This window comes from Monodelphis domestica, chromosome 1, assembly GCF_027887165.1.
Source record: "Monodelphis domestica isolate mMonDom1 chromosome 1, mMonDom1.pri, whole genome shotgun sequence".
In the NCBI taxonomy this organism is placed as follows: domain Eukaryota; kingdom Metazoa; phylum Chordata; class Mammalia; order Didelphimorphia; family Didelphidae; genus Monodelphis; species Monodelphis domestica.
Genome location: NC_077227.1, coordinates 433,187,340 through 433,210,780, shown reverse-complemented (window position 1 = coordinate 433,210,780; position 23,441 = coordinate 433,187,340). Strand labels below are relative to the sequence as shown.

Below are 23,441 nucleotides of genomic sequence, written 5' to 3'. Positions count from 1 at the left end.
GGGGGACTCGGGAGAAAGTAACTACAGGACGAGACCGAACCGACCCGAGGAGCCAAAAACCAGAGAAAAGAAGCGCGCCCAAGCGGCCCGGACACACGAGACCCCGAGCCGCGGGCGGGAGGAGGCGGGCGGGGGCCAGGGCCGGGGGGCCCGTGACCGCGCCGCCGCCGCCGCTGCCGCCGCGTCTCCCATGTCCAAGGTAAGGATCAGGGCGCGGAGGTTCCGCACGGAGCTGGGGGCTGCGCGCCCTCTTTTCGGGAGAGTCTTCCACAACTCGGACAAAGTCGCTTTGGAGCCTAAGGGACTGAAGGGGGGGGGGCGTTAAAGGCGCCGAGGCCCCAGCTACAGATCCCGGGCTCCTTCTCTAACCCTGGCCGGCTGGGCCGGACACTTGGTCGCCCCCCGCCTGATCCGTGGCCCCTTTCCTGGCCGCGCCCAGGGGAGGGCGGGAGGCTCTGAGCGTGGCCGGTTGGCGTGGGGGTTGCTGTGCTCTGGGGCCGAGGAAGGCCAGGGGCCGCCGAGCCCAGGGAGAGGGCTCCCCGCGGTGAGTGGATCCGAGAAAGGGCAGGGGGCGCCCGGCACTGAGACGGCCCTGGGCTTGGGGAGGGCAGGGGCGCGCGATCTGAAGCTTTTGTCCGGACCAGCGGGAGACGGTGGCGAAAGCTAGGGATCCGAGGGTCTGGGGTCCTCCCCAGGGGGCGGGGACATGGCGACTGCCACTTGGAGCCTAATGCTTGTGCCCCTTTTCCCGAGGGGCTAGAGCGCGCCGGAGTCCTGCGTGGGGCACTCGTCAGTGGTGTGGATCCTGCGGCCGCACAAAGGGGGCGGATAGGGGGTGACTTTGAGGAGGAGGCATTGAGCTTGGCGGAGCCCCTGGGCGCCAGCTTGGGTTCCCATACCAGTTCGCATGTTATGCAGGACCTAGAAGCACGTTAATCCTGTCTCCTGGGACCCACAATTTTATTGACCAGAGCCAGTGGGGAGTTGGGGGGATTGCGGGGGTGGGGGGTGGATAGGGAGAATTGGCCTTTAGTGGAGCCAGAAAGGACATACCCACGTGGGACTGAACTCAGGGGCGCCTAGGTGGTTGAAGCCTCCTGGGGGCACTGCTGGGGGTACGCAAGAGTTTGATGTGTGACCGACTGCACTTATCCCCCACCCTGCCACCCCCCCAAAAAAAAAGTTCCCGGCAGTCAGAAACCCACGCGATCGGGCAGTCAGGAGTGACCACACGTAGGGCCCAGCTCCGATCGGACACACTAGCATGCTTTTGGCGCCCAAACTGATAAGAGAGGGATTAAAAGTAAAGTCTGTGCCTGTGCCGGTACAGATCGTGCCCCCCACCCTGAGCCTCGTGGCCAAAATGGGGCTACAAGAGAAGTAGGGGGGGAGCCCTGAAGGAAGGGTCTCCTCTCCTTAGATTTAGGAACTAGGGACAAGGGACCTGGAAATTATAGAGCAGAGGTCTGGCCCTCCCAAGGACAAGGCACATCTCTGAGCCCCATGCTTCTGCCTCAAGCACCAGCACCCCAGGCCCAGGGGCACCCACACAACTTGGACACCGGGTCACTGATACTTAGGCACGATACACTTGTATACACCTACAGACACAAGCAGGCACAGATGCATATCCATGCAGTGGCACATGCACACGTGCACAGATGTGTACACAGACATGTGTACTGGCATATGTATACATAGGCAAGTACATGCATGCACACAGGAGAAGGCTGCCCAGCCAGAGGTACCCTTCCCCCACCCACCCTCTAGGGCTGGGGAGGCGGATCCTGAAACCTGCAGTTTTCTTTATGTCTTAAATGCGCATGAAGGAATTAAACTGCACGAGTGAATAACAGCATTAGTTTCAATTAATTTTTTTTATCCTGGCAACAATAAACTTTGGGAACAAAGCGCTTTTACATCCTTAATTAGAAGAGTTTCCCATCTGCAGCCTCTCTAAGTGTCTGCTCCTTGATTTAACTTTGTCTCTTCCTCCCCCTTCCACTCCTCCGTTCCCTCCCTCGACTCTTATCGCTGCCCTCCCCCCACCTTCCTAGTTTTTTCTCTTGACACCTTTAACCCTTCCTTGGGCCGGGACCTGGGCTTCCGTCTCTCTCTGGCTGGGCCCTGGGCCTTTCTGCCTCCCCCTCCCTTCTTTTTTGGCTCTTCCTGCTGGGCCTTGAGCCTCTCCCTCTGCCTGGCCTGCTCCGGTTTGGGCCCCAGGCTGGCTGTGTCTCCTTGTTGCCCCAACAGCCACTGGGAGTGGTTCCTGTAGCCCTGGGCAGCGAGCCCAGGTGAAACCTGCATCTCCCCAAAGTTCTGAGACTTTGAAAGGCTGGCTGTGAGTGGGATCTGAGCAGTATCAGAGGAGTCTGCTTTAAAGGAGCCGGGCTTGCTGCAAGCCTGAAGCAGGAGCCCACACCCTGGAAAATTCTGCAGTCTTTCAGCATTCCCGCCCAAGGCGCCTAGCCCTGGGCCCTGAGTGAGCAAGCCAGCCAGCCAGCAAGCTCAATGGCGCTCTTACAACTGCCTTCTGTTTACCTTTTATGGTTAAAATAACAGCTTCGCAAAGAAGCAACTTCACGGAGAAACGATTCAGTGAAATCATCTCAAGCTGGAGCCGCACAGCGAGTTTAATCACCCCTAGAGAGCTGAACAACTGTGAACACAATGGGACACAAACTCATTTTGTGTGTAAATGAGCGTGGCATTCTGATTATTTCCCTTTGCATGGGCAAATCGCTTTTACAAGCAGTACTTATGCAGCCGGCTTGGAAAGGCAAGAAGAGAAGCTGGGGCAGAAGATCTTGGTGTGCAATGATGGTGGTGTTGGGGACGTGCAATAATGGCATGCGGAGTGATCGGAGTGTGGGAGGGCCGGGCCGGGACAACGAGGGGGCCAATCTCTGAGCCCCGTGCACTGATGGTCGGGGTGGTGACCGGGTGTATAATGATCACCATAAAGAGTGATTGCACCCATCCATTGGCGCCTATGCCCAATGGTGGGGCATGCGGTGATCAGGTGTGCTGTGACCAGGGGCCAGTTTGAGGCTGGGAAAAAGACGAGGTAGAGGGTTCTGGGAATTGGGCCCCACAGAGTTGGCCTGTTGTGGTCAGGGGCTCGGGTGTCTTTGGGGAGACTTGCTGCCTCATCCTCTGGGATGGCGATCCTGTAGGCAGTGGCCATTTCTAAGTTAGCTTTGATTTGTCTTTTGGGCACCTACTTTCAATCTTTTTAATTAGAGGTGGCTCTTGGAGACCAGGAGGTCTTAAACCCTCCTGCAGGAGGGAGCTCTGTTAATGTTTGGATTTATGCATAAAGTCCTGGTTAGCAGAGACCTGGGAATTGTGTGGGACTTGTAAATGGCTGAGTGAAAATTGGGTTTGGAGAAGTTTTGTGATGTGAGTGAGGACCGTATATTCAAATTTTATTTTCATGTTAGCTCCTATTTGCTGAATGCAGGCAAAGTTTGGGAGCTACTTAGTTGACACAAATAATTTTTATGGATCTGTAGTAATGACTTAAATTGTAATATAAAATAAAAGCTTTCTTTATACAGTACTTTCCCCTGTAATTTAAAGCCAGACTAGGTTGAGCCAAAAGGCTCCATCCCTAGTGGGAACTGCTTTCGTTTCTTAGTTTCTCCCTTCCTGGAGCCCTGGTGGTATTTTGGGTCAGCCTTGTTGTATAGCCAGAGCTGGGGATTAGATCCCCCAGTGGGTCCCATAAATTAAATCCCTCTGCTGTGTGTACAGGTCCCGAATATCCCAGCCTCCAGATCCGAGGGCTCTTCTGGCATAAATGGATAACCAAAACACAGCAGAGAAAGGTTCCTCCAATGTGCCCACTTACATGCCAGTGCTGTGCCCCCCCCCCCTTACCCAGCCTTTATTTGAAAACTGGTTGTAGAATTTCAGGGTTAGCACTTAGAGATGTCAAACAGGTAGTAAGGAAATTATCCCTCATGGGTTCCTTAAATCTTATTTTGGCCAATTCTTCCAGAATGGGGGGAAAAACAACAACCAGAACTCAAAAAAAGCCCATGTACAACTGACCCTGATAGGTATGTCAGGAAGCAAGCAGAGTTTTATTTTTACTAAAGCTAGAACAGATGTGTGGTGTGTGTATGTGTGTGAATACAGTGTCTGCCTACAGTGTCATTAGTAATAATAAACAGCATCTCTTCGGAGCTACATAGACCCCCTACTTGAAATGGGGATGGCAGTGGTGAGGATATGGGGCCCAGAAGAGAAAGAAAGGCCAGCCACACTTGCAAGGATGCCTTCCCAGGCAGCTGTTGTTTTCATTATGCTTGTGCTGTTTGCCATGTCTGTCTGTGCTTTAAGCTAGGACTTCTGTATTTAATGGGACCTGTTTATAAATGTCCTCCACCTCATGACTGTGACCTTGCTGGGGAGAGAGAAACAGGGCAGGCTTTTCACCTTGTGCCTTAGGGTGCCCCTGTGGGAGAGGCCAGTCATCTGAAGTCTAAGACAATGGATTTAGATTTGGTACTGCTGATCAGTAAGTGCTGGAGGCTGTTCTGAATCTCCCCCTTCATATGAAGGGAAAGACAGTGCTACCATGGGGGGGGGGGGTCCTCTGTGGACAAAAGTCCTGTTTTCTCAGCTGCTGTTGCACCTCATTAAAGGGCCCCATGTGAGGCTTTTCTTCTGTGCTGGCTCTTGTCTCCTGGTGGGATGTTGAAGAGTTCTGGATGGGGAGCTGACTGAGAAAAGTCTGTCCCAGTGAGATGGACACCCAGATTCCAGGTGACAGCTTGGGCTTCACCCAGAGGTGGTGGGAAAGCCAGGCGGTAGGGGTACATATTCACCGTGGACTGTGGGCTACAAAGCCCTTTGCTGATGTAAGAGAGCCCATGCTCGGGAGCATGACTGCAAAACAAAATACCAGGAAAATTAGATTAGACTCTGAAATGTTTTATAATGATAATGCTGAGCATATGTTGCATTACTGTTGGTAACAGACATGATAGACGGGAAACTCTAAAGCATATACATGTATGTTGCCTGTGATGGATCTGATGTTGTGAGAAGCAGAAGAGTACCTTGGTTCATGTGTTCTCTGTGACAGATCTAAGTGCATGTTGTCTAAGTGGTATCTGCAATGGGGATGGAAATATCTGTTGGAATCTGAGGAAGGGGAGGATCGACTTCATTTCTGATGCCTGAGGAGCTGGGGGACGGGAGGAATGAGAGGAGAAGCAATGCTGGACCACACTGGGTCAGGATGGGGGTGGGGGGGCATCCCAACAGTGGGGAATCCAAGTGTCTGGATTGCCACAAAATTGAGACTGACTTTCTAAAGACAGAGCTCTGTTTTTTGGTTACAGACAAATCAATTCCATTTCTATTTTGTTAGAATTTGCCACAGATATTCTTGGATGTATATGGAAGGACAGATAATCATTGAGATTGGGTTTGATGATTTCTCATTCCCCATGTCAGTTCTGATAATGGTGGTGAGAACAGGAAGATGCTTGGTCTTGTCTAGTTCTTGTCTCAGTGGAAGCACCAGCTTCCCTCCTGCCCAAGAGCCCACACTTTCTTGCCTTCCTTTCAGTGGTGAAACCCAAATGATAGCTATTGATCTGGTGTGCCTATTATATATATTTAAAACAAAAATGCTCCTAGTTTGATGTGAAATTTACTACATATATAAACTCACTGCCTTAGGTGCTGAGGAAGTCACTAATTTAGAGGTGTCTCGTTACTGAGACAAACTTGCAAAAACCCCTGAATCCCAATTCACAAATTGGTGATTCGTTTGTCAGGGGATATTTCACATCTAACACATAAGCCCGCGACCTTTAATTAGGATTTTGCAGTTTGTTTTATGCCCCTGGAGGCTGACACCTTGAAAATTTTTTTTCTTGATTTCTTATTGCTAATAAGCATCTTTCTCTTACCCTCTGGTACTTTGAAGAAAATGATGCAAATACACTTAATTACAGTGGTGGCAATAATTTGTCAGCTGAATATGCGATCAGGCAGATGCAAAAGTGATCTGATTAGATCTGTGATCACACCAGAAATAAAGGGAATCCAAAGCTACACTAAAGAAAAACTGTTCTGTTGTTTTGTATTCATTCATAGGAGGGAAGAAGCATGTCCCGACTCTCTCTCACACGGTCCCCAGTTTCTCCCCTGGCAGCTCAGGGAATCCCGCTCCCAGCTCAGCTCACCAAGTCTAACGCTCCTGTACACATCGACGTAGGGGGACACATGTACACCAGCAGTCTGGCCACTCTCACCAAGTATCCGGATTCCAGGTAAGAAAGACCTTGCTCCTTGTTTTTTTGCCATCTATTTGGCGGGCACCAGGGTTAAGGGAGACCTCTCTCCCTCTTGCCGCCGTGTGCCTGGTGTTAAGTAAAATAAACTTCCTTCATATATTGTGTATACCTGGGGTTGGAGACATCCTCTTGGAACAGCTGTGTCCTGGGAGCTCAGACGAGGCTATTTTTTTCCTCATTAATGTCTGTTGTAGGAGATAGTGTTTTAAACACCTGGTGGCACACACAAGCCTCTCAGGCTGTCGTTGAGGAAAGATAGTTTTGTTTTTGGAAAGCTGTTTTGCATCAGAACCCACTGGTTGTCTGGTACCTGCCATTGTGGCCTCATCACTTGGGGGATGATGTCTCTATTGACTGTAGTTGTGTCTATTCAGTTGTATTGTCATTCTTTTCTGGTCCTGGCTGCCCAGCCAGACACTACTCTGAGCTCCCTGTGCTGCCCTGTACCCACTGAGCAGCCTTGAACTTTACTGACCATTGTGTATGTTTTTTTTGTAAAACATGCTAATTACTGAGCTGTCAAAGGTCCTACTGCAGATTTTAACCCTTTGAGAACTTCAGCTACAAGGTTTTTCCTTTTGATAAACATTCACTTGCTAGAAATGATTGTGATTTAAGAGTCAAAGGCAGGTCCCTCACAGTATCTGAGGAGGGAAAAGAAGGGGGTGGGGGGTGTATCATTGAGGTCCTGTTGAATGTCTTTAACAACATCCCAAAGAACAGGACTCGGTCATGGGGAAGCCATGATGACAGATGAGGAAATGTCAGAACTGTCCCTTGTGTTCAGTTGCTTGGCTTTGCCTTTGATGGGGCAGAGGCCATTTGGGAATGCACAAACCAGAACATATGTCTCCACCTGTCTTTGGACAAAACTCTTGACCATTTTTAATAGGTTCTTGTGGATCATCTAGAGGCAGCTAGGTGACGCCGTAAATAGAGTATTAGACCTAGAGTCAAATGACCTGAGTTCAAATCTAGTCTTGGATTTTTTATTAGCCATGTGACCCATGGCAAGTCACTTCACCTTTGACTGCCTGTGTTTTTCTCATCTGAGTTATTAATGGCATCTAACTCCCAAGGTTATCGTAATAATCAAATGAAATAAAATGTGTAAAGTACTTTGTAAATCATTGTTGTCATCATCTCCAGAAAAATGATAAATGGAACTTCTTATCGGTGGTGGTAGGAATAGAGCCCCATTCCCTGAGGTCAAAGATCAGGCCTGTGGCTTTGGGGATCAGCCATAGGATCATCAGTCTAGCACTGGAAAGATGCCTTATAAGTCAGCTAGTCTGTCCCCTTTATTTTACAGATGAAGGAACTGGAGCCCAAAGGGGTGAGGCCATATAAGTAGTAAGTGACAGAGCTAGGATTTCAATTTCTGATTGCAAGTTCAGTCTCCTTTCCATAGCCCCATCTGGCATCACAAGTTGCCCACAAGGATCCTTGTGCTTTATCTGAGCATTGAACTAACTCCGGTGCCTGGACAGGGCATCATTGAGAGCCTTCCCAAGGCTGGGTACAAATGATAAATGACTATAGAAGGAGAGGAATGTTAATTTAAATTGCTTGAGTCATTTAATTAAAAAAATAACCTGAGATGTTTGTTAGTTCACTTATGACCCAAATGCCAAGTGGTTTGCTTTGGATACTTATACATTAAGATGCTCTGAAGGTCTGATTGCACAGAAGTATCTCCTCCCAGTGGAGGAGAATTTATAGCAGATGAGGACGGACATTTGCAGAGGAGATGAGAGGGCAGGCGTTGGCACTATTGTGGCTGTGTGACAAGCTTCACATCTGTTCCCACAGCTTTAAGGAAATCCCTGCTGACACTTCCAGGAATAGGCATATTTAATAGAAACTTCCATGGTGTAACCCATCAAAGTATGTCAGCTGGAGATGAAATCCAGGGGTCTGTTGACTCATTTGTTGGTGTTCAGAAAGACTGCCTCTCACTTAGACTAAAGTGGGTGTTTCTGACTCCATGTAGAGGAGCTCTTAAGTATAGATAAGTAATCATCAATAGTTGAACAGGGGGGGGGGGGTTGGGGGCAGGGTTTGGGGGTGAAGTCTTCTTGTGTAGCCCATGTCAACAAAGATGAAGGAGATAATACAGATCCATGTAAAGCAAAGTGTGGGAGCAACACACAGAGTGAGATGTGTCTATGAAGAGAGTCTGGGTTTTTTCATTTCAATTTTGCCTTCTGCGGCATTCCCAACTTGTTTTAGATAGATCAACCCTTAATCAGTTGACGACGTTTTTGAGTTAAATTAATAAAAACCTTTGCCCACAACGCTCTGTGGAATATCTTTCCTGAGAATAGCAAAACTGCTTTTGTGATGTAATCACAACTGAGTAGTCGGGGGAAATGGGAAGAATTTCAAGTTCTGTGCTGATGGAGGGGTAGAGAGGAAGCGTATATTGTAAGGAAGAGAGCTGGAAGCTACAAGCCTAAACCCAGGGAGATGAGACCAAATGAATGCCCACTCTCAGTGACCCTGGAACTGAAACCCAGAATTACATCCTTATCATCTTCCCTCTCTATGCCTTGTGGTCATCTGCGTGGCAGACGCTTACAGCCTTTGGGGGGGAGGTTATTGCTGTTTTTAAAAAGGCTTCAGCCTTTGGTACCTGAAGGTCTTGTGTCCCATTGTCCTTGTTTATCTGCTGTGCTTTATTAAGAATCCTTTCTTAGAGCACGTTTTATCATCTCCGCCAGCTCGGTAACTAACGAGTTTTGGTATGTGGCTGGTCCCACGTGGGCAAGGAGGCGATAGCAGAGGGCTCAGCTATGGGCACACAGAGGGTGAATCCACACATGGGCACAGGGGCACACAAATGCACACAGCTCTGTGCTTTGATTTAATAGGGAGTCTCATATACCTGTGTACCCAGGACCAAATCTGTGGGTTTATAGACCCACGGGCCCCTCCACCCAGCTTCTGGTCGGTGGAATAGGAACCCACATGTCTGTGCAAGCACAACACATCTCGGGGTCAACGTGCATTTGTCCCAGGTGCACACACTCCCTTCATGTGGGGGAATCTTAGAATAGCAAATTGCGTTTTGCCTCTTAACTGCTTCTTTTTATGTGGGCAGCTGTGGCTGCAAATTGATGCATCCTCCATGGATGCTGCCTGCCCACTGGTGCGATGTCACTGCCGTAAGGCACACTGATCATGTTTGGATGACATCCCCTCAGTGAGCCTCATGGCCCGAGGTCTCAGCCAAATGCCCCGAGTGCCGCCTGCCTGCCTAGCTACCTGCCCATCTGCCTGCCTGCCTATCTGTCTGTCTGTCTGTCTGCAGCCCTGCATGGCCCTTCTGCCTCTCTGTCCACCTACCTGCTAGTGTCTCTGGCATGGTGAAGAAGCCAATAACCTGAACTTCATTCATTCAGTCATTCCCCGAGCATTTATTAAGTGCCCAATGTCTACCTTACACTTTGGGGAAGAGGGGTACAAAGATGAAAACAGAAGTTTTTAACCTCCAGGAGTTTATGTTTGGTTCATTTGATTGCAAGGGAAAACAATATGTTCACAGAAAGGTAAATATAAAATAGATACAAAGGAATTTTCTGGGAAATGGTATTAGCAGTTGGAGGGAGAGGGCTAGGAGAGGCTCCCTGTAGGGGCAGGAGCCCATGAGCTGGGCTTTGAAGGAAGTTAGGGATGCTGAGTGGTAGAGGTCAGGTGGGAGGGCATGGGGGTCAGACTAGGAAAAGGTACAGAGATAGGAGAGAAATTTTCTGTTCTTTGGTGCCACCGAGGGTGTCAGGAACATGTGGCTGACTTCTGGTTCACCCCTGGTTTCTCCCTTTTAATTGGCAAAAGGAAAGGTGAAACTGTTGGGAGATAGGCAAGAGTGTCATCGAGGAAAAATTCAATCTGCTTAAAGGAGTCACTCTTTAGGAGAGTGATCAGATAACTCCCCAGCTCCCTTCCCTGCAACTTCTATTCATTTATTTGTTCATTTTTAAAATTCTTACCTTCTGTCTTAGAATTTATACTAAGTATTGATTCTGAAGCAGAAGAGCAGTAAGGGCTTGGCAAATGGGGTTAAGTGACTTGTCCAGGGTCTCACATAGCTAGGACATATCAAGGCCAGATCTGAACCCAAGTCCTCCTATCTGTAGGCCTGGCTCTCTATCCATTGTGCTATCCAGTTGCTCCTGCAGCTTCTCTTTATAAAGAAAATGAAAACCTTCACTTGGCCTTATGGTTTATTAATAAATGTTGGCTTTTTAGCAATATAGATTTGGAGCTAGAAAGGACCTTGGAGATCAGCCAGACCAGCCTTCTTGCTTTACAGGTAAAAGACTGAAGACCTTAGAGAGAGGAAATGACTTGCTGCTTATCTCATAAAGGGCAGAGCTAGAGTTCGAGTCCAGGTTTTCTGACTCTAAATCTAGTATTCTTTCCAAATTGCTGTATAGATGACTGTATAGATCAGTCTATGTGCTGTGTAAGGGTTGTCAACACCTATGGGTTTGGCCGGTCTGTGCGCCCTTGTCACCCAATTAGCCTGGTTCCTTTCACAGCCAGGGACTCAGGACAAGGTTTAGCAGAGTCTTTATAGAAACTCTGGCTGCCCTGAGATTCTCTTTAGAGTCTTAGATCTCCTTCAACCTGATCCTTACTCAATTATTCATTTTTTTTATTCTTTTTTCACCAACTCTTTAAAAAAAAATCAATGCTGTTGTGTGTGTGTGTTTTAAAGAATGATTTTCAAGAAGGTTCAGTGAGATGGAGTCAGAGAAAGCAATGGGGATTGGAGAAATGGGGAATAAATAACAATGAAACCCACTGAGGGAGAAGGGATTCATAGGGACCATCAGCAATATCTGGCCTGCTTTGAAGGAGGAGTTCAAGGGCAACTCCCCAGGCCTACAGGGAAGGCGGCCAGTTCTTTCTTCTGTACACAGTTGCATTCCTAGGATGACACTAGTTGGCTGTGTATCATTAGCCTCTTAAATCCCATTGGAGAAGCATGGCTGCCCAGAGGTCCTAGGAGTAGCCAGAGAGGAAACCAAGAAGGGGCCCTGCCCCTTACTCCATGTTATGGCTCTGGCCCCCTCTAATCCACCTGCTGTCCACCCATAGCCTCCATGCTATCCCAACATAGTGTGCTCATTGTCTTCTCTGTGATATCCCCACTGTTCTTTCAGATTTCTCCATTATTCTCCATAACAACCTCATTGTTCCTGCATAAGGTCTCCAGTGCTTCTCTATCAGATCCTCTCAGTCCTCCTATAATGTCCCCGTCTCCCCATAAAATCCTCAGGGTGAGGACCTGTGGGTGCACCGAACCATCTACACTCTCACAAGAAAGCTGGCAAGAAGTCAAGTCTGTGATGGTGATTTGGATTAGATGATCTCTAGAGTCTCTTCCAAGCCTAACAGCTCTTCTTAAGGGTCTTTCTGTAGCCAGGGTCAAGATCTAGAATGGTCCCAAGGGCTACGGCTCAGTCTGGGAGACAAGGGCCATTGTTCCACTTGGGGAGCCCAGCTAGTGGCCTATGTTGGGGTCAATGTGTTGCTGGGGTGAAGGCTTAGCTTGGGCACTGTTTAGAAATGGAAAATCCGGGGACAGCTGGGTTGCTCAGTGGATTGAGAGCCAGGCCTAGAGATCCTAGGTTCAAATCTGGCCTCAGACACTTCCTAGATGTGTGACCCTGGGCAAGTCACTTAACCCCCATTGCCTAGCCCTTACCGCTCTTCTGCCTTGATTCCAAGATGGAAGGAAAGTGCTTTAAAAAATAAAAAGGAATGGAAAATCCATGATTCTGACATCCCTAGTCCAGAGTTGGCTCTCTTCTTACTACTATCACCTCCTTCCCAATGGGGAACACACCAATGAATGAGTAGTAGGTTTCCTAAGCTTGAGCTATTCTCTTCTAATTGGGCATTACAGTACACTCCAGCCTTGGTATTCTTGGAATGATACAAAGGAAACACAGATACAAAAACAAACAAAGAAATAAAAACAGGTACACCTGTGGCTGGTGTACATATTCCTAGGAAGCACTGTAAGTTGGTGAAATCCCTGAGAAGCCTTCCTCCCCATCTCTAGTTTAGTAGGAGGCCAGGCTTAATAGGATTGGGAAATGCACAGAAAATCAGTATGGTTCCAAGCTTCTCGGTCCTCAAATAGTCCCCCAAATAACTGATGAGAGATCGATGCCCTATACCCAGGCGGAGATGGAGGCCTGTAGCAGAGACCAGGATTTAGGACACTTAAGCCTCCAATCCCAAATCTGCCACTCGTGCTGGTGACCTGGGCTAGTTGCTTTCTATCTTTGGATCTCCTTCCCCCCCATGTAAAGAAGAAAGGAATTGAAGTAAAAGTTCAGAGGACCTGAGTTTCATATTTGTAAAGGATAATCCAATCTTCACATATTCTGCCTCAGATAATTACTATCTGTGTGACCCAGGAGAAGTCACTTCTCTTCAAGCCTCAGTTTCCTCATCTGTAAAATAAAGGGGTTGGACTAGTTCGCTTCCGAAGCCTTGTAGCTCCAGATCTTTGGTTCCACTGTCTGAATTGGATGGGTTTCAATGGGATTTCTTGATTGTTCTACTCTGTCCAAAGACTTTTAAAAGCAATATTATGGCAAGCTTAAAGTGCGGCCCAGCTGCCCCAGACTTGGCCCAACAACCTTAGGTTTTTATCCAGGCATTGGTCATTTCCTTAGAAACATGGAGCTAATCAGATCAAACACTATAGAGGCAAATGGAATTGAGATCTCTCCTTCACACTGTAAAGGGACTGAAGGAAGATCCCTCCTTCGCTGTTGTCAGAACTGAGCCTCCCACATCAGTGCCTCCTACACACAACAGGCACGGAGCCCCAGAGCTCCTTCTGAGCTCAGATGCCTCCTTTTCCGGTTCTGCTTCTGGGGTGTATGCCATTGGTTCCCAGGAGAAGGATTTAGAACGAACATGCACAGAGCAGAGGTAGCCACCGAGAAGCTGGCCATGTATGCTTAGACACAATTCAAGAAGAGCAAAGAGGGCATGAGAAAGGCCCCTTTTGGTTACCTGGATCTTTACCACTGCACGGGGGAGCCGGAGTCCCTCAGGGATTTAGCAGATGAGTGAAGTTCCCTCTTCTTTAGTGAGTCTGCATTCTCCCATTTGGCTTAGGCAGCCCTCATAGGCCGTCTCCATGACAGCAGATGTGCCTGGTCCATGTGGTCCGCTGGTCTGTCCTTATGCCTGGCAGGGCTTCCTCCTTCCCCCCAGGATAAGCTGGCAAGCCTACTCTCCCAGAGGTTAAGTTTAAGGACCAAGGAAAGGCAGCCTCTGGGTTTATGGAGTAGCGCTGGATCCTAGCGTGGCTGAAGAAGTGATGAGGGCCCAGGGACCGCAGTGTCTGTCCACGATAAAGAGAAGACTGGTTGCAGACCTTACACATTCTTTGTCGTATCTTAGGGCTAACTGGGAGCTTCTGAACCCCGAGTTAGTTACTTTTGTTAAAACTACTCTGTGTATTTTATGTGTTTTCACATGTAAAATCTCTCAGATAACTTATCTCAGGAAGGGGGAGTGGGAAGGAAGGTCAAAACTTCTTGTAAATGAATGCTAAAAACTTGTATTTGCTGGTAATTGGGGGGAGAGTGTGTGTGTGTGTGTGTGTGTGTGTGTGTGTGTGTGTGTGTGTGTGTGTGTGTGTGTTTTAAATACCTACCCTGGGTAAGAGCCAGGTATTCCCTACCCTGAAATGGCTGTTTCCTAAGGTTCACTGGTGGAAGTTTTAGTAAATTATTTTTCACCAAATTGAACTTTTAGTTATTTATTCCAGAAAGTGTGACCAACTCCGTGTTAAGGTCATGTGTGGGAAAAGAGGCATTAACCTCATTCTAGGCTGGCATCAAATGATGACAGAGAACTTCATTTTTTTTTTAATTGAAACAGATTTTCCCCAAATCTGGTGTCTCTTAGGCCTTTCTTGTTTTCTTCAAAGAATTAGGGGGCTCAGATAGTTGTGCAAAGGACAGAGAGATGTTTTTGAAGAATTTTCCAAACTTCCATCATGGTCTCTCTGGGTTTATACCCAGAAGGGGGCCTGGAAGCCTCTTTGGGACAGTAAATGTTCCTCTGTTCTTAGGCCCTGTACACAGGTCTGCACCCTGCCCCTCTATAAAAATAGAATAGAGGGGGCAGCTGGGTAGCTCAGTGAATTGAGAGCCAGGCCTATAGATGGGTCCTAGTCCTGGGTTCAAATCTGACCTCAGACACTTCCTAGCTGTGTGACCCTAGACAAGTCACTTAACCCCTCATCGCCTAGCCCTTACCACTCTTCTGCCTTGGAACCAACACAAAGTATTGATTCTAAGATGGAAGGGAAGGGTTTAAAAAAAGAAGAAGAATAGAGCTGAAGGAATTCTTCCAGCTGTAGCTAGAGACATTTCTCCCTGAGGACAACAAAAGGCCACAATAGCCCATTAGTGTGGAAGGTAATCTCAGGTATACTGCAGATAAGGCTATGATTGCTCCTTAGCCTCCCTTATTGCAACCTTTCTGTCACCATCACATCCTTCATCTTCCTCTGGGTATATATTGTGAGTCCAAATGAGTGTGTTTGTTGGGAGATGGAGGAAACCGTGTCATCCACCTCTCTGGGTGTGCACACATAATCAGAGCTAGTTCCAGTCCTGCATCCCATTATGTCGTCTTCCAAAACACAGTCCCCCAAGACCTTGAGAAGCAGTGTTGTGTGGAGGGAAGAACACTGGATTTGCAGTTGGAGAACTTGAGTTCAAAACCCACCTCTTGTCACTTAACTTGAGTAAATGGCCTTAGAAAGTCACTTGTTCCTTCTGAATCTCAGTTTCCCTTTCTTTAAAATGAAGAGAGTTAGGCTAGATGACTTCCAAGGTCTCTTCAAAGTCTTGGTCTTCAGTGACCTCAGTTGTAGCGGTTTTTTGTAGCTCAAGTCGTGGGGTCCGACTCATGAATTCTGGCCTCTTCCTTTCTGACCATCTTTCTTTCCTTTCTTCACCTCAGGATAAGTCGTCTATTCAATGGCACAGAGCCCATCGTACTAGACAGTCTGAAGCAACATTATTTCATTGACCGAGATGGCGAAATATTCAGATATGTCCTTAGCTTCCTGCGGACATCAAAACTTCTGCTGCCAGATGACTTCAAGGTGAGGTGGGTGGGTGTTGGCTAGGCTTACTGCATGTGGGGGTGAAGAGCTGGCTGCTGACCCACTCGTGTGCAGCACTCCATCATGTGCCCCTCGGACACAGGACGATACTGGGATGCTGTGATTTAATAAATGGACCAGTGGTTGTCATGGATACCATAAAAAGTTAAACGATGAAGCCAAAGGCTAAATTGGTTTTTCTAAACTAATTCTATTTTCTCATATTTGTAGCTTATTTACTTATCAGGGTGTCCTCACAGTTAGGTGGTCCTGAGAGTGGCAGCACTGCGTGTAGGCAGTGGTCTCAAGGCTGTCCTGGGCCTGAAGTCCTAGACTATTTGGGAGCAAGGACCACAATCTAGAATAAACTGTCTTTAGATTCTGTAAAGCTCCTGCCTGCCAAAGGAGAGACCACTGTGGGACCAGAGCCCCATGAGTGAAAGGACCTGCTTAGCTGAAGGCTCCCACGTGAGCCAAGGCCTATGGCAAGTGTGAACAGTCAGGAGACTTGGGGAGAATGGGAACAGTCTAGGGGCTCCAGCTGATTCCTAGAAGACTAGCACACTACACCCCACTCCCCCCGCCTCTAGCCTAGCCCAAAGTCTGGGCCCTCACCCTCAGTCCCAAATTAAGACTGAAAGAACCCCGCTTCATCCAGTACTCGTCCCATCCCAAACAAAGATCCCAGCACACAATAGCCTCATTGTCTAGGAGCTGGGTCCCAGGAGAACACAGAGGCTCTGTGGTTCCCCCCCCCCCCCCCCATCCCCAAAATGCTGTGGGCTAAAAGGTTTGGGTTTTAATCCTACACCTCGAGTCACTTTTAGTCTCCGGGCCTCAGTTTCTTCCTCTGAAAAATAGGTTTTGGGCATCCTTCCTGTCTGCCTCTGGGAAGGGACTTATTGCAGAAGGTCCTTGGTGATCCTAGGGTCAGGGTGGAGATTCGGGCCTGACAGAGCATGTCCTTCTGTTCCCTGGCACCTCCTTCCTACCGTCCCTGGTCCACAGGACTTCAGCCTCCTGTATGAAGAGGCGCGTTACTACCAGCTGCAGCCGATGGTGAGGGAGCTGGACCGCTGGAAGCAGGAGCAGGAGCAGCAGCGCCGCGGCCAGGCGTGCGAATGCCTCGTGGTTCGTGTGACACCTGACCTCGGCGAGCGCATCGCCCTCAGTGGGGAGAAGGCACTTATCGAGGAAGTCTTCCCAGAGACCGGGGATGTCATGTGCAACTCCGTCAATGCCGGGTGGAACCAGGACCCCACACACGTCATCCGCTTCCCGCTGAATGGCTATTGCCGGCTCAACTCCGTACAGGTGAGGGCCAGGGGCACGCACCCACCGCTAGGCACACTGCCTCCTGGGCATTGCCCCTGACCGGCCACCGGTGACCACACGTTTCCTTCCTCCAGGCCGTCTTGCTATAAACTGTCCAAAAAGGCTCCTTCCCATCCTTCTCCTCCCCTCCCCCCAACCTTGCCAGAAAATAGAATTGCCTTGGGGTTCTGTGCATTCCCATACAAACCTAGCAGAAGACAGGAAGAAAGGCAAGAGACAGAGGCAGAGGCAGAGAATGAGTTGCCCAAACCCCAGAAGCCTCTGTGCCATTTCCAAAGAAGGCAACAATGTGTCGATGCATAATTTATGTCTCCCTCATAATTAAGTGATGGTGCCTGCGGGATGGACTTAAAAAAATTGATCTCTGCACTTTTTTTTTTTTGGCAAAAGGATGTTCTATAAAAATGGCCCAAAGTATTATCCACCAAATGTGCTTTGTTTGACACTCAGAGCCTCATATTGGGTTCAAAATTAAATAGGCACCAGAAAAAGGGAGGGACAGGGGCGAGATGTGGGCCCTTGCTCTGTTCATCTCTCCTGGACATTGCTAGCGACCATGGCCAGAACTATTCCTTTGGGTTGGGCTCAACGAGCAGGTGGATGTTCTATAGTTGGGAGGCTGCAAGGTTGGAAGGAGTGTAAGGCCCAGGACTGGAGGTTTCCAGGGAGCTGAGGGAGGCTGTGTGTGGGGAGAGCTCACAAGCACAGACTGCCCCCTGGGCATCAGACACCAGATTTTCTCAAGGTTGAAATTTCTCAACTTGGGATCTGCCAAGAAAAATCCTGGCATCTGATTTCCTGGAGTGGAGGCCATGTGGGTCATTGCTGCTCGGCAAGGGCAAGCCGGCTAAGGCCTGCATTCTTTAGTTTAGTCACAGCATGGCTCCCGCAACCACTAGTGGACACTCCAGGCCACTCATGTTTCACAGCCACGTCTCAGATACGGATTTCTCAGAGACGACCAATGCGTCCCTGGTCTGACATACAGACACAGACACACTCAAGCACTTAAAATCAGTTTCTTTGAAGTCGCTTCCTCCCAATTTTTTTTTCCCCATTTCTGTGGAGCCGGTAAGACCTGGGCCCAAATCCTACTTTGGACCTATACTGGCCTGTGTGTGACCTTGGACAAGTCCCTTACTCTCTCCTTGCCCAAGGTGGTTCTGTGGCTGTAGGTTTCAGAGATGTGTTGGCCTGCATTGGTAGAGGGAATTTCTTATCTGGGAATTCTCTGGATCAATGAAACCAGAGGTCTGGTCCCTACCCCTGTGGAGACACTGATGGGGCATGGGAGGAGGTGGGAGGCTTTGGAGGTTTGCTTAGTAGGGGCTGAGATGCCTTCAGCTCCTCACTTGTTCCTAGGGCCCAGGGAGAGCTTGGGAAAGCAGGTCTGTAAGTTCTATGTGGAGCCTGTGGCTGGGGAGGTTTGTGTGTATGGAGGGGTGTCTGTCTCTGTGTGTCCCTCCCACCTGGGGCAGAATCCCCCAGGGCCTGGGTCTGGCCATCTGCCTGAACTTTACCATGTGCATTCTGGGGTTCCCTCCCTCCTTCCTGTCACTCTGGCCGAGTCTGGATCTCATGGGACAGGTCAGGGCTTTTTAAGGTCGGGGGATCATGAGGTACTGAATTGGTGCCTGGTTCTACAGTCCCTTCCCTGAGCCCAGGCCTGAGGCATTTCTGGGGACGGATGAACTAGGGAAGAGGGGGGCGGAGGGAGAGGTTTTTTGTCCATTAAAAAGGGGTTATGACCATCCCTTCTGCCTGTCCATTTTAACTCCCTCCTGGTCCCAGCGTCTGTCACTGCCTGGGGTGAGGTGCCCTGGATTCCCCCAAGCCTCTCATGGGAAGAGTTGAGTGTCTGGACACATGGACATCTACCCCCCGGCCCTGGGCACCAGCTGGACTCCTCCTGCCTCCAGGCTGTGCCGGCTGCGGCTCCAGGAGCTCACAGCTGAGTGCAGATTGCAGCCCTGGGCAGCATCTCTATCGTTTATATGAGCCTTAATTATTTGGCAGGGTCGTCAGTCCTCCCCTTTCAGCTCCTGAGCCACTCGGACTCGGGGGGAAAAGCTGCCTGGAATTGGTGTGTCCAACTAATTCTAGGCAAGGTCCAAGGAGACGGGTTAGGGGGGAGAAGGCAGGCCGGCCTTGGGTGGGAGTTTGGGGCCCAAGGAGTGAAGCCTTCCTCCTAGGAAGATCTTCCCCCCCCCCCCCCAGGAACCCAGGCTGGGACCCTCTTAGAAGGAGCCAGAGCTCCTTCCCGCTGGGCCTCAGAGACCCCCTGTAACCACAGGCCCCATGCGCTCCTGGGGGCCCAGCAGACTGACCCATGGAAAGACCCACCAAAGGGACGTGCCTTGATCTGCCTGGTACAGGGTTTGTGTGTTGGATGAACTTGAGCTCCCACAATGCCTCACTGGGAACGGGATGTAGACTTCTAACCCGAGAACAATTGATTTGGGGGCATCTCGAGAGCAAGGAGTTTCTTTTGGGGCGGAAGCAGCAGGCAGGGCTCAGGGCTGGCCTCTGGGTCTTGGGTTGAGGCTGATTCTACTCTCTTTCTGACTTTGCAGGTCCTCGAGAGACTGTTTCAGAAGGGCTTTAGCGTGGCGGCCAGCTGTGGGGGAGGGGTGGATTCCTCCCAGTTCAGTGAATATATGCTGTGTCGGCAGGACAGAAGGCTTCAGCAGGCTCCGACCACGATCCGGATAAAGCAGGAGCCCCTGGACTAGGCCCCGCCGTCGCCATCCCCGTGGAAGGCACCGAGGGGGTCAGAAAACAGTGTTAGCAACTTGGGTGTGGAGCTCCTTGGCCGGTCAGGGGTCTTCCTAAGAGGTGGTCACCCAGTCACTCCTCATTGTAAAGCCCCGGAGCACGCCTGGCAGACGGACAGGAGGCTTTGTGGGGACGCCATTGAATGTGGTTTCTTCTCAGCAGTGGCGGCATTGGACCTGACCGGCACTAACCCAGGGCTTGAGGGGTGCTCGACTGGGCTTTGGTGACAGGACAGTGTGGAAGAAGCTGGGCCGGCAGCCTTCCCAAAATCCCCTCCCCCTCCCGAAGGCCCCAGGAGGGGGCCGAGGCCAGGGTGACGCCGCCATGCCAGACGGTGCCTCATCTGAGGCCTCGCGTCTTGCTGGACATGCTCCACATTTCCATGTGTGTGTCTGATGTCTGTGATTGTTCATGCTAGTAAATGGCTTATTTTTCTACGATATTTAAAAATGAAAGTGGCTATCTCTGCCGAGGTTGGAGAAACAGACAAGGACCAATGCATATTTATCTGGTGCTCAATACTTTAAAAAAAAAAAAGGAAATTGTCAGCGCGACTAATCGCGGCCTATTTTCAAAAGTAAGATCCATCTTGGGAACAGCCCCAGCCCAGGACAGGACCCCCCAAATCAAGGCCAAAGTATGGAAGCTTTCATATTAGCAAAACAGACCAAGGAAAATGCCAGTCCTGTCTTGCCCACTACTCTTTTGTTCTGTGTGTAGGCATCTTGGGTCCTGGTGCCCCTGCAGGTGGCAGAGCCGAGGGGTGGGGGTGGGGAGTCAGCACATGCTCCGTCTTGAGCTCTAGGAGAAAAAGCCACCCTTTGTGCTCTTGTGCTGCAGGACAGGACCCATCTTTGTTTCTCTTTCTCTGTTAATTTAAAAGTATTTTTGAAATACTGACGGCGTGCTTGCCCTTCTGCTGTGTGTCTGTCTCTTTAGGGAAGGTCTCTCCCCAGCCCTTTCATCTGGCCCCTACAATGTTCCTTTAATGAAAACAGTTATCATCTCTTCTGACTTAAGCAGCAGCTTCCGTAACTCAGGAGACAGCACTGTGTTTGCAGGTGCCAGCCTATAAATAGCGTTCTGTGAAATCCTGCTCATCGCTGTGTGGCGTGATTGGGGGCCTCAGTCACTAATTCGTGCACTAATCACAATTTAGTTTCTCCCACATTAATTTATAGAATCCTGTTGTAGACACTGAATTTTAATTAAACTGTTCTTAGACAAACTTGGTCATTAAGGAGAGGGACGGAGCTCTTCTGGTGATCTGGGGCCCCTCGGTCCAGATGATGAATTCGACAGAAACGTAGACCCAGAACAGAAATAAGTGAGCCCGGTGGGGCCTGTTCCCTCCTTTGTGCAAACAGGTACTGAGCCAGGCTTGTCTGGTGTTTGGGGGGCTGTAAAGCAAAGCTAGTCCTTCTTTGATTTAATATAGTGTGACACTTTATACGCTCACTGATGGAAAAAGCTGACCCCATCTTGCCGTATCTGAACAGATGGCACACCACTCATCTTCCTCTGTAAGATACCTGTAGAGTTGTATATTACGCATTTAATATTGTAAAGATCCTAATGTATAATTGTTATGTATTCCTTACACAGTACTTCATGCCATAAACATTTCTCTAAGGGACTGAAATGCAGTCCTGAGGATTGACCCTTGTCTCCCATGTTCTGTCCCAGAGAGAAGTTTGGGTTGAATTTCCTGGGATCCGTTTGGTTTAACCAGAGAACTAACTGGCTTCGTCCATTGGCCGGGGTGGGGTGGTGGGAATTGTGTTCTTGGTGGTTCTTCCTAGGCCTGGGTGGGTGGGCACGCTTCAGTCTAGTTCCTCCATTCCTGTCACACCCCTCTTTATCTTGTGGTAACAGAGGTGCTAAACTCTAGTCTTGGTCCTAAAAGGAAACTGTAAGCGTTAAAGACATCTCATCAGTACCTCATTTGGGAAAGGCAAATGGAAACAATAGGCAGAAAACTTTTTCAGGGTTTTTTTTTTTTAAGCTTAAGTTAAAAATGTTTGGGTTTTGGTTTTCCTCTACTTCTTTCTATTGGTGTTGACAGTATTTTTGTGGCCCTACAGAGCAGTCGCTTAGAGCTCTGTGTGAAGGCCACATCCTAAAGCCTCATGGGCCCAGCCAGACCAGTGAGTTGGTACACACGTGCCGTGTGTATGGTTTGGCCCATATCACCCCAACATTTAGCTGCAAGCAGCCCTAACACAGAGGAAGATGTAGGGAAGCAATTACTCCGTTAGGAGAAGTACATTTTTTTCCAAGGAAAAATGTTTAAGCTAAGATATGGTCATTTAGCTAGCAGTTCAGGTCATTGATTTTGAATGTTTTTGTATTTTTTTATTTTTAAGAGGTTCTTTTTTTATTATTATTTTAAATCTCCATCTTCCCTCCCTCCCCCATCTCTTTCCTTTTCTAACAACAACGCCCACCAAAGCTAATTTCCATGTTTATCATAGCTATGCTCAATGATAGCAACACAGACTGAATTAGGAGTTTCTCTCCCTGCCTGTTAACACAAAAAACAGTAAGCCCCTCCAGAAAGGACAGTGTAGACAGGGGTGCTATTCTGCAGAGCTCACAGTAATTGGAATTCTTCAGAAAAATCTTATTTGCTTAACAAAGCTGTTTGGATTTTCTTTTTTTGCTCAACAACAAAACTCTGGTTTCCATATCTCCCATCTCTTGGCCCCAGTGTCTGACAGAAGAAGGGAATGGAGAACATTAGGCCATGCTTATTTGGATGGAAAGCTATAGGAGAAGGCGGCACTGTGTGTCTTCCTTGACTTTTCTTGGCACCCATGGTTGATGGCTTTGTGAGACCATATCTGGCCTAGAAAAAGACTTAAGCACAACAGACCTTCAACAGCTAAAGATTTGAGGATTGTTATTATGTTGTGGTTACTGTCTTAATATTTTGATGCAAAAATGTTTCTGACCAGTCCATAAAATAACAAAATGTGATACAAAGTCATACTCGAGAACAAATTAACTGTACATTACTGAATGCATTACTTTAGTAAACAGTTTTATTTCTTTATAAGTACAAATAAGGAAGTATGTTTTCACACAAATTGAGGAACTTCTGAATAATGTACAGAAATTGTCAAAATAACAATTCTAATAAACACAAGGTCTTTGTAAACAATATGTACAAATTATCAATACATTTAAAACATATTTTTACACTTCCTGGTCTGAATACCTTGTGAATAATCTTTTGGCTATGTAGCAGCAAATATCAGTGGGTTTTTTTTTCCTGCTTTTCATAAACTTGAAAAAAAAAGAATTATTCTTATTTTAAAACCATTAGACAAAGAGTTCTGTCTGTGCTTTTATAATTGTTCCCTCAAAAAGCTTTGCCTCCCATAAATGAGGCATTATCAAAACAAGGTCCAAAAGGTCAAAGGTCATTGAGCAAAGGGACCCTACCACTACTCCTCCAGCATCCCTGAAAGGGGGTGGTTGTTCTGCTCACCCAGGACTGAGGCCACCTCGTGTGATGGCGACTTTAAAAGTCAATGCACACAACTTTAAAATCCATCCTTAAACAGTTCTTTTGAAACCAGTAGCCTGTACTTCTCACAATAAATAAAAGATATTTTATACCGAAACACCATCCCCTCTTGGTTCCTGTTACTAACCACTCGCTGGGAATGAAAAAAGTTGAGAAGGTATTGAGAAGAACTGGGGAGGGGGGAGAGGGGTGGTAGTCAAGTTAGCACAGTTTGGGCCCGAAGGCAGAAGCTCAACCAGAAACACTTGGGATTCATGGTGAGGGCCTGGCCCCTGTCCTAGATGTGTCCAGGTCATGGGGAGCCCAACGTGGATGTGCTCAGAAT

The 23,441-nt window shown here is 48.5% G+C and overlaps 1 protein-coding gene across 2 annotated transcripts; it reads left to right on the top strand.

Annotated features, from left to right (window-relative positions):
* On the top strand, nt 1-23,213 carry KCTD15 (potassium channel tetramerization domain containing 15). Of its 2 annotated transcripts, none has more exons than XM_007474758.3 (5): nt 1-199; nt 6,118-6,293; nt 15,330-15,474; nt 16,483-16,788; nt 19,383-23,213. In XM_007474758.3, the coding sequence occupies exons 1-5, from the start codon at nt 191-193 to the stop codon at nt 19,539-19,541; spliced, it is 795 nt and encodes a 264-aa protein (XP_007474820.1). In that variant the 5' UTR covers nt 1-190; the 3' UTR covers nt 19,542-23,213. The 2 variants fall into 2 exon arrangements, with proteins under 2 accessions (XP_007474820.1, XP_056668166.1); XM_056812188.1 differs by lacking the exon at nt 1-199 and adding an exon at nt 396-544.
* Nucleotides 23,214-23,441: the final 228 nt, after the last annotated feature.

What these genes read in the sequence shown, in the direction of transcription:
- KCTD15 (XM_007474758.3), top strand. An exon ending in ACCAAGTATCCGGATTCCAG is followed by an intron (nt 6,294 to 15,329) that starts GTAAGAAAGACC and finishes TCTTCACCTCAG; the next exon opens with GATAAGTCGTCTATTCAATG. An exon ending in TGCTGCCAGATGACTTCAAG is followed by an intron (nt 15,475 to 16,482) that starts GTGAGGTGGGTG and finishes CCTGGTCCACAG; the next exon opens with GACTTCAGCCTCCTGTATGA.